The sequence below is a fragment of the Puma concolor genome, chromosome B2, assembly GCF_028749965.1.
Source record: "Puma concolor isolate L17-30 chromosome B2, mPumCon1.1.hap2, whole genome shotgun sequence".
NCBI classification, from domain to species: domain Eukaryota; kingdom Metazoa; phylum Chordata; class Mammalia; order Carnivora; family Felidae; genus Puma; species Puma concolor.
Window position 1 is genome coordinate 113130363 of NC_141671.1, and position 13935 is coordinate 113144297.

The 13935-nt window shown below is 35.2% G+C and overlaps 1 protein-coding gene across 28 annotated transcripts in view; it reads right to left on the reverse strand.

Moving 5' to 3' along the window:
* The window catches only part of TRDN (triadin), a 400175-nt gene that overhangs the window by 341715 nt on the left and 44525 nt on the right, over nucleotides 1-13935 (reverse strand). For all 28 annotated transcript variants that reach the window (XM_086707737.1, XM_086707736.1, XM_086707734.1 and 25 more), the window contains exon 2: nucleotides 9588-9797. In XM_086707737.1, the coding sequence (XP_086563863.1) occupies nucleotides 9588-9797 (210 nt within the window). The remainder of the gene's footprint in view (nucleotides 1-9587; nucleotides 9798-13935) is intronic.

Genomic DNA, 13935 nt, shown 5'->3' on the forward strand with positions numbered 1-13935 from the left:
ATTTGCTGGTAGCATAAGAATAGTTGAAATGTCACTGTACTCCAATTGGATGACTTACTTGGATCATTATATTACAAACTTAAAAGACCAGTGGAGAAGAGAGTTATTAGATTTGGGATTAATACAGCAATTAGCATATCTGGAATAATTACTTCATAAACATGCGTTTGGTCAGTCAAGGTTTAATTTTGGAAACTCTCAACTGTATTATGTAGTCTCTTTAGCTATTCTATTGCTCAGTGTTAGCTGAGTAAATAATTTTGAAGTTCTTTTTACCACATTAAAATGTAGTATGTAGTGCCATGAATTATGTGCTTACTATGTCATATAAGAGTAACAAACCATTTCAGAATGACTAGAACATTTACTCAATGTTAAAATAAAATAGAGTGCTTAAATCATCGGATTTCTTTAGTGTAATTGCTGGAATCTATGTATATTCACATGATATTTAAAAATTGGAAATCAAGTAGTCAATTCGTCTTTTTGAAATACACCTATTCATCTTTTTGAAACATTGAAATATGCTTAAGGTCATGAAGAATAAATTAAAATGATACTAACTATAATTTATCTAACTATGTGTGCCATTCAAAATTCCAAGTGTTTTTGTATGTATTAACTTATTCAGTGTTCACAGAACCATATGAATCAGTACTATTATTACCTATGGAGAATGAAACTGAGGCACAGAGAAGTAAATTTCCCAAGATTGCACAGCTACTGATTGGTAGAGTCAGGATTCTAATCCAAAATTCTAGCCCCCAGAGCCTGCATTCAGCTACTGTGGTTCTGGTCTTGAAGTCCATGTGTTCTTTTGTTATTATTGTTTTGTTCCTTTGTTTATTTTTTTCTGTTTTTAGGTTTCTTTGTTTGCTTGGCAGATATGCTTACCAAATAACTTCTGTTTAGATCACACAAATTTTATTGAACAATATGTGTCAGTCAGTAGACAGGGCAACAGTATTATTAAGATGAATAAGACAATCTTTGCCTTTTAGATGCTTAAAGTCCAATCAAGGAAATAGAGGTTTACAAAATATTTTAATTGCAAATACTAATATTATCAGAATCATCATAAACTAATATTTCATGAAGAAATACTATGCTCATTACTCAGCATTCAGAGTATAAAAAATGCTACTACCTTTTCCGTTATTTATTTACTTATTTATTCATTCATTCTTTCACCTCAACATTAATTCAAATATTTATTGCATTCATACTTTGTGCACTTCTAAGCACTTGAAAAATTAAATGAAATAAAGCCATTTCTTTACAAATCTAACAGCTCAATGGAGAAGAGAGATTTTAAGTAAATAATCACACCCAATTAAATATATAATATGTAAATTGCAAATATACACTATGAGTGAAGAGTAAATAATATAATGAGGAATTATGATAAAGTCACTTGATTTACATTGAAAGTTCAGGAAAGGTTTTTCTAAGAAAGTGAATTTAATCAGAGCACTGAAAGATGCATAATAGTGAATTCATCAAAAAGGTGAATATTAACAGATGGTATGATTCGTAATTGTATCCATCTATATGGGTAAATTTATAATAAATCTAACATAAAGCCTCGTTTGGTAAGGTTCAAATGAGTGGTATAGAGCACTGGTATCAAACTTTTAGATTTTTTTTTACCTTGAAATTCACCACCAGCGAAAACCTGGAACCCAACATTAAATTGCCAACCTTTTATTTTATAGAAGAATGCCATTTAAAAACAGTGACAGAAATAATGTCTGTCATTATCATCATTTCGAAAGAGAATTTTAAGTCCAAAAATGTAGGAACAATGAAATTAAGGACCCTTCTTTAAAACAAATAAATTTTGCTTTATCTTTCCCCTCATTTCATGAAAAATCAACACACTTTGATTAGGATCTGGAAAACATTGGACTATGGAAATTTCTGCTTCCTTGAGGTATTTATAAGCAGACTGGATGTGGGTAATGAGATGTGTCCGTTTAGATGTAGTGACCAAGAGGACCAAACGGGCCTGAGACATTGAACAGAAAAGTGGTAATCAAAATAAGACTTGAATCAGAATCAGAAGCTCACAAAATGCCAACTATACTTGAAAAGTCAGTGCACATGAGAACTGATAAGTCTAAAATGTTGCATTTAATTGTCTCAGTTTTTCAAGTCTCCTAAAATGTGAGAACATATTCATATACAGACAGTCACACAGACATCTCTATACGCACACACACAAATATACATAAATACATAACTATTAAATGTTACATTTATACATTCTGATTGGCTATGGGTCTTCCCTGAATCATTTTACTCCTCTAAACTCACAGCCTGACAAACAGTGCACCTGCTTAACTGGGCTAAGTGCCAGGAAAAAAAAAAATCAGGGAAATTAATTTCCAAGAGCAGTAGATAAATGGCACACCTCATTAGAAAATCTATTTAAAAGGCACATCAGGAGATGTCTGCAAGACTTTCATAAGAAATTGATGCTTCCTACCATCATGTCCTTGCTGGCTTTCTTCTCAGATTACTGATCTTACTTCCCAGTAATAAGATTCAAATTCAAGTTATGCTTAATGAGTGCCTTGTATGTGCCAGGCACGTATGTTTTACATGGATTATTTTATCTAATTTTTACAAAATTGTTTTGAAATAAGTATGTGGAATGCATGCAAAAATTACCAAATGCGCTTCTTTGAGACCTCTGGGTATAGCCATAGAATGATTTTTCCCTCTTATGGATGAGGATGCTAATAAATTATAACCCTTGTTCTTAGGCAAGAAAAGCCACAAGTTACTACAATTTATTCCTGTACCTTCTGACCTAGAGGGAAATCATTATTATCCAAGAGTGCCTAAGTTTGCAATAATCTCTTTAGAAATCCTATTTTTTGCATTTATTGTTTAGAGAGAAAATTGTTCCCTTTATAAATAACACAAACAAGTTTGTAAGGAATTTCAACCAAAGCCCACAAATTTTGATCCTGAAAGAGTTACCAAGTCATCAGGGCACTCCTCTGTTTTCTGGAAGAACTTGCTGGCTGTGTCTGCAGAAGCTTGGGGGCAAGGCATCCAGCAGCCTTTGTGACCCTCTGGACTCAATTAATAAGAAAGCAACGTTGCCCTGCGCTAACCAACCCTTCCCAGACCCCCATCTTTGTTTTTCTGAAGACTTTCATCTTCCGGAAGAAAAGTAGAGGCAAGATGAATAATATCTGGCTGATCAGACATCTTGGTTTGTGTCTGTTGCCCTGAGACAAATATTAACAGCTCTCCATTTCACTCTCACAAGTGTCCTGTTTTGGATGATAAATTATACAGTCATCCTATGTGGTGGCTTTGTATGCTCTTAAATCACTAAATTGGAATGACATTTCCCAGAATTCCCTTACGTGTAAGGTCCAGGTAACAGTTGGGCACAAGAGAAATTTGCATGAGCTTTAAAAGGCAAAAAAGAAGTAATAGCCATTGCTTATTTTCTGAAGGTTGGTGTAGGGCAGGTGCTGTTGCAGCTCAAGCACATTATCACCGATATGCTGGCTGACCTTGACATGTGGCAGCAGCCGGCAGCATGCTCTCAGTTCCCTCTGGACCGCCTCCTCCAGCATCTCCAAATCTTGGCCAGGCGCTTGTGCAGTTCCGTAGTGGAAGGCACCAATTTATCTTGCAGCTCACCCACATCATCGTAATTTGAGGTGGTCAAAGTCAAATGAGGGCTCTAGTTTGTCCTTGTCAGTTCCAGTTTGTCCTCAGTCTCCCCTACGCTATTTCCATCTGCCCTTTCCAATGACAGGGTTCAGGACATGCTACCCCAAATATGGCACCTTGGCATATTAAATATTTTCAGCTGAAAGAATTTGAGAAATGACATTGTGCAAAAAGGACTTGCTGATATTCCTCTGAAGCAGGCCATAAAACTCTCATGAGAAAGGTGTCCTCCCTAAACCCAGAGGAAGGGAATATCCTTATTTCCAAGATGCCCAGAGAGATGTGAATGAACAGCCCTTGCTGTTTCCCTCAATTTACGACACTTCGCTCCTACTCTTTTTATCCTGTCACATTTTTCCACCACTTTCCACTTTTCATCAAACCTAGCATAAAAATGCTCAGGCTTAACTACTTCTTAAGGTCTTCCTTTCTTTATGAAGGCTCTTGTGTCTCATAAAACTTACATTAAACAAGATATTTTTCCTTTGCTATACCAACTTCCACTCTACTGACTCATGACCTTGTGCCCGATACATTGCAATAGCCTTACCTAGACTGCTGATCAGCTCCCATGAATGCATGAGCTTTACACTAAACCTTCTGTTCTGTGTCACTCATAGTGATTCTACTCTGATCAAAACCTGTGACAGATACATCATATTATTTTTGGATAGTATTAGGACTTTATATTTAGGAAGAAATGAAGGGTAGGTGAAATATCCTTTCTAGTATCTGGTTTTTTGTTTGCTTTTTTGATGTCCTACAATTTATCTCATTTGATAAGAGCAAGCAAAGTCACACATTTTGCAGACCAGAGAGAAAAGTGCTATTTCCATTGACAGACAAGGAAACATAAGTTCCTAGTCATGTTAGCTTATAGGTCACAGAGTTGTAGAGTGAACTCAAGTCTTCCGAAAGAGGCACATAAAAGTCAGTTCCACATATCCCTCACCAGTACGTTATTTGGGTATATCAAACCAAATTCAGAAAATAAGGAATTTCAAAGATTGGCCTAAAGGAGATTCATTCTTCTCAATGCAGTATAGTATTTGCTTATGAAAATAGATTTTCATTTCTCTAAGAACAACTTTTAATGCCTTAAAAGCATTTACTTACTTTTCTAAAATGCCAGAGAGTAATTCAGAGCCCAGAGACAGTTATCCTGTCTGCCCTTCAGTTATTTCCAATATGCTTTCTTTTATCACCAGCCTTGTTTTTTAAACATTAATGATACAAATTTCAAAAACATTATCTATTACGAAAGACTCATCATCATAACATTAATCCTTAGTAAATATTTGAAATGTATCAATTAAAAATAGCATTGCAACATAGGAATACCATTTACATTTGACACTCTTATTAAAGAAAACAATTTTTTTCTGTGAATAATCTACATTAAAAAGACAGGCTAGAATTCACTAAATGGAGAAAAGAAATAAAAATTTTAATATGAGTGCATATATCTCATGCAATTAATGGTCACTATGAGTTACAAGTTTTATGCTGTAATTAGACAGACTTTGAACTTATATTATTTTGGTTTCAGAAAATGCACATTCAAATTTTAATTAGCAAAAAGTATTTGAACTTTTTATTTGAAGAATGTATATATTTTTTCTTTAGAATTTTAACTCTGTGATTATTTATTTTTCATTTCAAATTCATTAGAGACTATTTATCTTCCTAGATGTGGTCTTGTGATGACAGTCATCCCAATACATCATCTTTCTCTTTGCACCTGTGGTAATTACAATAACATTTTGTCAGCTAGAGTATTGGATGGCGTTTCCTTATATCTAAGCATTTATCTAAAGATGTATAGCCTGGCAATATAATTTTCTGGGAGTGGGTATGGGGTAACCAGCCTTCAAATTGGCCCCCAACGATCGTTGCCTGCTGGTATTCATACCATTTTGTAGTTAGTCTCTTAGGACAACACATAGGGCTGACGTGTGTAACCAAAAGGACTTTGCAGAAATGACGGTATGTGATTTTCAAGTCTAGGTCATAAGGGGCTTTGTGGCTTCTGCCATGCTCTCTCTTGGATCTGAGGGCAGTCAGTTGCCACGACGTGAAGACACATCAGCATTAACCTGACAGCAAAACGAGTGCGACAACTTGCCAGTGGTTCCACTATCCAAGAAAATCTTTAGATGTCTGCAGCCCCAGTCAATGTCTTTATTGCAAACTCAAAATATACCCTAAGCCAACAACCACCCAGCTAAGCCATTCCCAAACTCCTGGCCTTCAGAAACTGATTGAGATAATAAATGTTTATTATTGTTTTGAACCACTTATTGTTTTTAAGTTTATTTATTTTTGAGAAAGAGAGAGAGAGCAGAGGAGGTGCAGTGAGAGAGAGAGAGAGAGAAAGAGAGAGAATCCCAAGCAGGCTGCACACTGTCAGCCCAGAGCCCAACTCAGGGCTTGAATTCACAAACCAGGAGATCATTACCTGAGACGAAATCAAGAGTCAGATATTAACCAACTCAGATGCTTAACCAAATGAGCCACCCAGGCATCTCTAAACCACTTATTTTTGAGGTAATTTATTATATGGCATAGATGACCATTATAAAATATGACAAGTAACATTGCATCTTATAAACATATTTTATTATTTTTTCATTCTGATTTTATTAAATGTATTCACTAATTTTTAGAGTTGCTCAAAAACTGGATGAAATAAAAAATGTATGATGTATTTTTTTTCTTCATAATGTAAGAAATTGTTTCAAAATCAAAATGTCAACACTATGTATCCTTTAGGAAATGGATACCAGAAAATCTACTATATGACAGGCACTCACATACAGGGATGAATATGACAGTCCCTTCCTTGGATACGTTTATGTTTCTGAGTTAGATAGACAAGCAAAAATATATTTATAATACAGTGTGCTAACTGCTGTTTAATACAGTTGCCCATAAGGTAGTAAGGGAATGAAAGCACAGTACAGTGATTTTTTCTTAGGAAATCTGAGACTGTTTCACCAAAAAAGGGAGTAGCTCTTAAGCATGAATTCATCCCTCAAGAAAATGGAGGAATGGGTACCAACTAGTAATATTAATCAATACAGTGCTTGTGATAAAGCAGGTTTTGTTTTAAGCACTTCAAATATATTCACTTATATAATTCTCTTAACAACTTAATTACACAGGTACTATTATAGACCCCACTTTATAGATGAGGAAACTGAGGCAAAGAGAGGCTGAATGATTTTTCCAATATTACACAGCTAGGAAGTTATAAGACCTAGGGAAATCCAGCACCAGAATTCACATCTTTAACCACTTTACTACAATTTCTGCACTACTGGGGGTTGGGAGGCAGGAGAATGGAATGAACGGAAGCAGGGAAGAGTGAGAATATATGTGTCCTAGGAAAAGAATGCAGGGAAGAACAATAGTAACTATGGCTGGAAAATAGATTGCATGACCTGAATTACAAGATGAAAATAAAGAGGTAGGCCAAAGACTTGAATTTCACGGCAAAGAGTTTATACTTGGGCAATAGGAAATACTTTGCCGAAGTTATGTTTTATTTTATTTATTTTTTTTTTAATTTTTTTTTCTTTTCAACGTTTTTATTTTATTTTTGGGACAGAGAGAGACAGCGCATGAACGGGGGAGGAGCAGAGAGAGAGGGAGACACAGAATCGGAAACAGGGTCCAGGCTCTGAGCCATCAGCCCAGAGCCTGACGCGGGGCTCGAACTCACAGACCGAGAGATCGTGACCTGGCTGAAGTCGGACGCTTAACCGACTGCGCCACCCAGGTGCCCCCCGAAGTTATGTTTTATGAAGATACCTTTGGTGCAATGTCAAAGGGAAGATACTGGGTGAGGGAGACAAGAAGAAATTGTGTTTGTCCCCTCAACAGAGAATCAAGGTCGGAAATGCGATAATGGAGACCGTGGTAACCAAGAGAAGGGAGGGAGTTCATGAGACAGGAGAGTTAGTAGTCAGCATCCAGCATAGTGATTGATCGGGTATCCAGCAGATTTAAAAGATGACTTCAGACTTCTTTTTGTGGGGAATGGATAGATGGTTAGGTCACTAATAAATACAGGAAATGGGGGAGAGGAGGCCTCACATAGAAGATGTGCCTAATAAACACTCCTTGAAAGAAGAAACGAAGTAGCAGTAATACAGAGGCTATTCTTTTTTCCCTGTGAGATGAAATGCCAGTAACATAGGCATTATCCATAACACCTAATTACAGTAATCCAAGGAAACTCTACCATAGATTGTGTGTCTTACACTTAAGTAATCTAATCTGAAAGTCTAATTATAGGTAGCTGCTCATTTTATAAAATAATTTAAAACAAATTCCTTGCAACAGTAATTTCTGTAGTGTACTTATTAAATTATTAACTTAACAAATATGAGATTTACATGTAATTCTTAAGATATATCTATTGGAACTGTATTTTATGACCATATTTGTTTCTAAAATGTAAGTGAATGATATTCTAGAAAAGGAAAGAATAGATGAAATATCACAGCTGATAGAGGCTCAAGGGAAATGAAATTACCTAGAGTGGTGTAACCAAGCTTTTCACTTAAAATTCTAGGTCATAATTTTATATTATAGGCATTTCAATTGTATATTCTTTTAAGAGCCTACATTATACAATATACCAAAATTATAGCTTATTTAAAGCAAAGGTTCACAGTTCTGAATTAATAGTGTTTTTCTTTGATTGACATCATAGGACTTATCTCTACTGATTAGATAATGCTCATTTTAGGGCAGCTATCAATGGTACTGCAGGAAAAATCATCTCAAGCACACTGCCATGTAAATAAACCCAAATGATAGTTTTATGACTTTGCAATATTTATACTTACATTTCTTTTAACATAGCCATTGCCTGGCACATATAGTAGGTTCTTGATAAATAATTGCTGAATGAGTAAAATGCCATAGTAAGAAGTAGGGGAATCCCTGACTATACAGAATGCAATTTACAGTATTTATAGTTTCTGGTTCCTACTGATTTCTATTCCCGCTGGAGAAAGAAAATGGAAAGTGGGGGTTGGGGGGTGAATGGTGCAAATATGAAAGAGCACATTAAGAGCTTAATGAAATGTTTTTGCTTGTGGTCAAAAGTGATATGCATGAGTTCATTCATCTATTTATTTAAAATTTATTGTATACCCGACTGAGTCCCTCCCTCAAGGAATTCACAGTCAATAGAGCATGTCAGATGTGGAAATAGACAAATATAATTTTTAAGTGTCAAAATACCTTGAACAAAGAGACAGAATGTATTCTAAAAGACTGAATAGACCATAATGAAAATCTGTCTTTCCTCACATGTGTTATTCCTGTTTTACTCCAAATCCATAAGAACACATGGGCACTCAAGATGTAGTATCTCATTACAAGTAATTATGAGAAAATCCTTTTAACACTCTTTATTTTCAGGAACTCAAAATAGGATGTTTTGATGGGAGGAGCAAAGAAAATGTCTGGAAAGAAAGCTTGGAGCCAGATGGTAGAGGGACTTAAAAATGCTTCACACAATTTTCCACTTGTCCAAAAGTTTTTTCCTTGGTTTGGTACTGTTTTAAATTGATAAAGTCTCATTTCCCAAACCAAATCTCCACCAAACTTTTTAATCAGTTATCTTCATAGAACTGTAATGTTTGGCTTTCGGTCAGCATTACAAATATGGAAATATATTTCATTCGAAATCACTGAACAATAGACAAAGAAGGATCAAAGGAAATGGTGACAAAGAAACTAGAAGTAGTTGACATTCAAGCACATTTGAGAGGTGCTTTATTTCTCACACTAAGACATGATGAAGAGAAACAAAGACAGTGGGGGAGAACATAGTTTCTATTCATCTGAAACCCACATTTCATGACTCTTACCTGAAAAGTTTTTGTAATCCACTAGGTCAAACATAACGACAGCAACAGCTGACCATGTGATTATCAGAGCAATGACCAGAAGCCAGGCTGCTGGGGAGCTGAATGTTGTCACTATGTCTTCTGTGACTGTCCTTTTCAGAACTTTCCCAGGGGATTTGGGCACAGATCCATTTTTGCTGTCTATCACTGTGGTGGTAGTAGACGCATTTCCTAATCAAACATTCAGAAAGGAGAATTACAATTTAGAACTTTATGTCAAATGTTAATAACCAAAAACCCACACAGATTATAAATGTATATTTAAGTTGTCTGTACCATTTTCTATATAGCAAAGCATACCTCTTTAATGGCAGGGACACATCTCCTGCCCACTACCCCAGTATTTACCCTCCACTCTGAAATCCACATGCCCTTGTGATTAGCACTCTTCCACTTCCTAAGCGCTGCAAATAATACCATCGGAGCCACAAACTTTGTCATCACCTTTGATCATGTTTATTTCTCCCTTACCACCTCCTATATCCACTACCATCAAAGGCAATCTGTTTGTCAAGTTGTTTTTTAATACCTTTTTCCTTTATTCAAGTTCATATGTCAGTTCTGAATGTAAGCAAAAATATCTCCTCTGGGTGGTGGGGGGGAGCAAAGTCAATGATAAAGTAGCACAAATGGATAAAATCCTTTTTGGATATCCTGGCTTAATTGTATAAGTGGCTGTTCTATTGAGGCCATTCATTTTTATTTGTGAAGGGTCACAGAAGATTTAAGAGAAAATCTTGTTATATGCATTAACTTTTTTATTTCTGCTTTCAAAATCTACATGTTTATGGGAGAAAATTCAAAAAATATTTAAAAAATAGGAAAATAAATAGATAAATAATTATTTGTGATCTCACCACTCAGAGGCAACTGTTAACATATCGTGCTGTTTACACCTACTTTTCTATACACACATGTATAAATATGCTGTATTTGATTTGAAAAGTCATCATCGCATCCTGTTTTCCACTAGGCAATATATAATAGGCATGTTCTCCTGCCGTATGTATTCCATAAAATATCACTTAAGTGGCTGCATGGCATGTCATTTTGTGGATATGCATAATTAAGTCAAAAAGTTTTCTACCTTGGGACATGGCAAAAGTTTTCTTAGCACACATTCATAATTTTTATGTTCAGAAAATTTCCTAAACCTAGAATTTCTGGTACAAACAGTATTCTCACTTTTATATCTTTTGAGAATATACTTATGTATTTGAAAATTTGTATGTTTGTTTTTGAAGTTTATTTATTAATTTTGAGAGAGACAGCATGAGTCAGGGAGGGGTAGAGGCAGAGGGAAAGAGAGAGAATCCCAAGCAGGCTCCACACTGACAGCACAGAGCCCGATGAGTGGCTCAAACCCATGAAGCCATGGGATCATGACCTGAACTGAAACCAAGAGTCAAATGCTTAACCGACTAAGCTACCCAGGCACCCCAGAAAATTAGTATATTTTTGAAAATGTACATACCAGCAGTCTCTGTTTTCTTATCTTTGACAATACTGGGTATTGTCAAATAGAAATAGATTAAAACTATTTTCAATCATGTAGGAGGAAAGTTCTGCTTCATTTGTAGTTCTTTGATTACTAGCAATAAGCTTTTTATATATTTATTTTCCCTTTATATTTTTTATCTTTTGAAATTTTTTGCTCACTTTTCCATAAACCTCCATTGAGTGTTTTAAAGAACTGTATACACATTACATGTACACAGTCATATGTATGCATATATTTTTATACAAGTATACATGTATATACAGATATCTTTGTGTACGCATGTATATGTATTTATACATATTATATATATGTATATGTGCACATACAGATATCCATATGTGTGCATGTGTATGTATCTATACATATTTATACATTTATACTCCTTGCAAGAGGGTATACATGTATGCATATATACAAACACATACATATGATAAAATACTTTATCTGATCTTAGGTTGCAGTTTGTTACCCTCAACTGTCCACCCTTTCTTTTTGTGGTACAATATTTTTAAATGTTTATTTATTATTTTTAAGAGAGGTAGTATAAATAGGAGAGGGGTTGGAGAGAGGAAGAGAGAGAATCCCAAGCAGGTTCCATGCTGTCAGAGCAGAGCCTGACTCAGGGCTGGATTTCAGGAACCGCAAGATCATCACCTGAAGCCAAAATTCAAGAGTTGGATGCTTGACCCACTGAGCCACTCAGGTGCCCCTGTGGTATTTTAATGTACAGAGTAAACACTGAAAAATTTTGTAACTGTTTCATGTTACTCCTGCAAAGTTGCTGCCTTTGTATGGCTAGAAAGCCCCCCCTCAATGGAGAGTAAGCATATCTGTTTACATTGACAACCTGGACTCATAGAAAGTTAACTCTAGGGGTATCTTGAAATCTGAAGCAACTATATCATATTACATTTAATAACAATTCAAAATCAACCAGAAAATTCAAGTGACTCTCAAATAGCATTTTCAATTCCAAATCATACAGATATGTAAATAATTGAATACAAAAGAGAAAAAAAAATCTCTAACAATCCCAATGTTTTTGCCAAAATCACAGCTCAACACCGTATTTCATATATTTTAAATATGGGCCATAATATCTATCATAATTTAACAGTTAAATATAAAAAAGGAAATGTTATTAATCATCTCCTAATATATACAATTAACTATTACCAATTTTAGTTTTTACCTCAAAATTGCATTCTCAAACTAAAAAAGCAAACTCCAAATTTGGATACTTCCTTGCCACTTTTCACAAAATAAATTTCATGTAACTGGTGTTACTTCTAGAATGTGCTAAATAATAGCTGGAAAGTTTTCAAATTTTAAAACTGAAGGGAATTCTTAGTACTCCTAGGTCTCCAAGTGGAATTAAAGTGCTCCCTTCAATCTTCCAACCTCTTTCTCTACCTTTCACAATCCTTCCTTTCAGTTAGGTCCAGATTTTTCATGGAAACAGTAAAGAAAAACAGCTCTGCCACAGGTTTCATTGACAATAGAGATTAGGATTAACTTCCTGGCGAGAATGTCCCTACTGTGCTGCCTTACCTCTGAGTTAGAAATATCTATCTCTAAGGAATGAGGTTAGTAACGCCGATTTACAGGTTTATGATGGTGGAAAAATAACTCATATAAATTGCTTGGCAAATTTCCTGCTACATCGAATTATTCAATAAATGGCAGTACAATAACTACTAAACTATATCTTCATTATTATCAACATCACCATCGCCGTTACTTCTACTGCCACCTCCACTGCTGGTACAACCATTACCATCGTGGTGAGAAAAGACCAGAAGGGCAAGAGCAACCTTAGAAACTACAGTTGAGGCTGAAAAACTAAGTTTTCAATAAATGCAGGCATTTGTTTTCTTTAATAAGCATATATGTTAGGCTAGACCAAACCAAAATGGAATGCTATAATTGCTTCAATGACATTCTTTCCTTTTTTTAAGGTTTTTTAAAAATATTTATTTATTTTGAGAGAGAGAGCACAAGCGAGGAAGGGCAGAGAGGGAGGGAGAGAGAATACCAAGCAGGCTCCACGCTGTTAGTGCAGAGTCTAACACACCTTGAGATCATGACTTGAGCCAGAATCAAGAGTTGGATGCTTAACTTACTGAGCCACCAAGCTACCCCTTAAAGGTTTTATTTTTAAGTAACATTTCCACCCAATGTGAGGCTTCAACTCACAGCACCGAGAACAAGACTTGCACACTCTACTGAGCCAGCCAGGCGCCCCATGACTCTTTCCACGACTTTCTTGAATCAGCTAATTTACTTCTTGTGATACAGAAGTGGGACACAAACTGTAATTCATTCATATTAACAGAGAGTGTTTTGCCCCATTAACAAATTAAGAGAGAATTATATATGAAAAATAAAGTTATTTTGTTACAATACAAATGTTTGCAGCCTAATGGAACTCATTAACCAGAAAGACAAATTTTGAAACTTCTAACAGCTGTGTACATGGGGTGCTTAGAGTTTGAATCCAGTTCATATGACAATTTTTAGTTATTGGGGAAGAAATGAAAATAGTGCAATAAATTAAATACTCTAGTTAACAAAGTGTTAAATTTTTCTTTACCAATAAATGGCAGTATCCTTCTCTTGATAAAAAATAAGTGCCATAAAATTCTATCACTGACTAGGGAAAAGAAAATCAAATACATCCAAGTGTATATATTAGTAGGTATTAATAATAACCAAACATAACTAATACAATAATTTTTAGGTGACAATAGTAAATCTAACCCCTTATTTTTAAGAGATTAAAAAGCTGTTGAGGAGATCAGCAGTAAA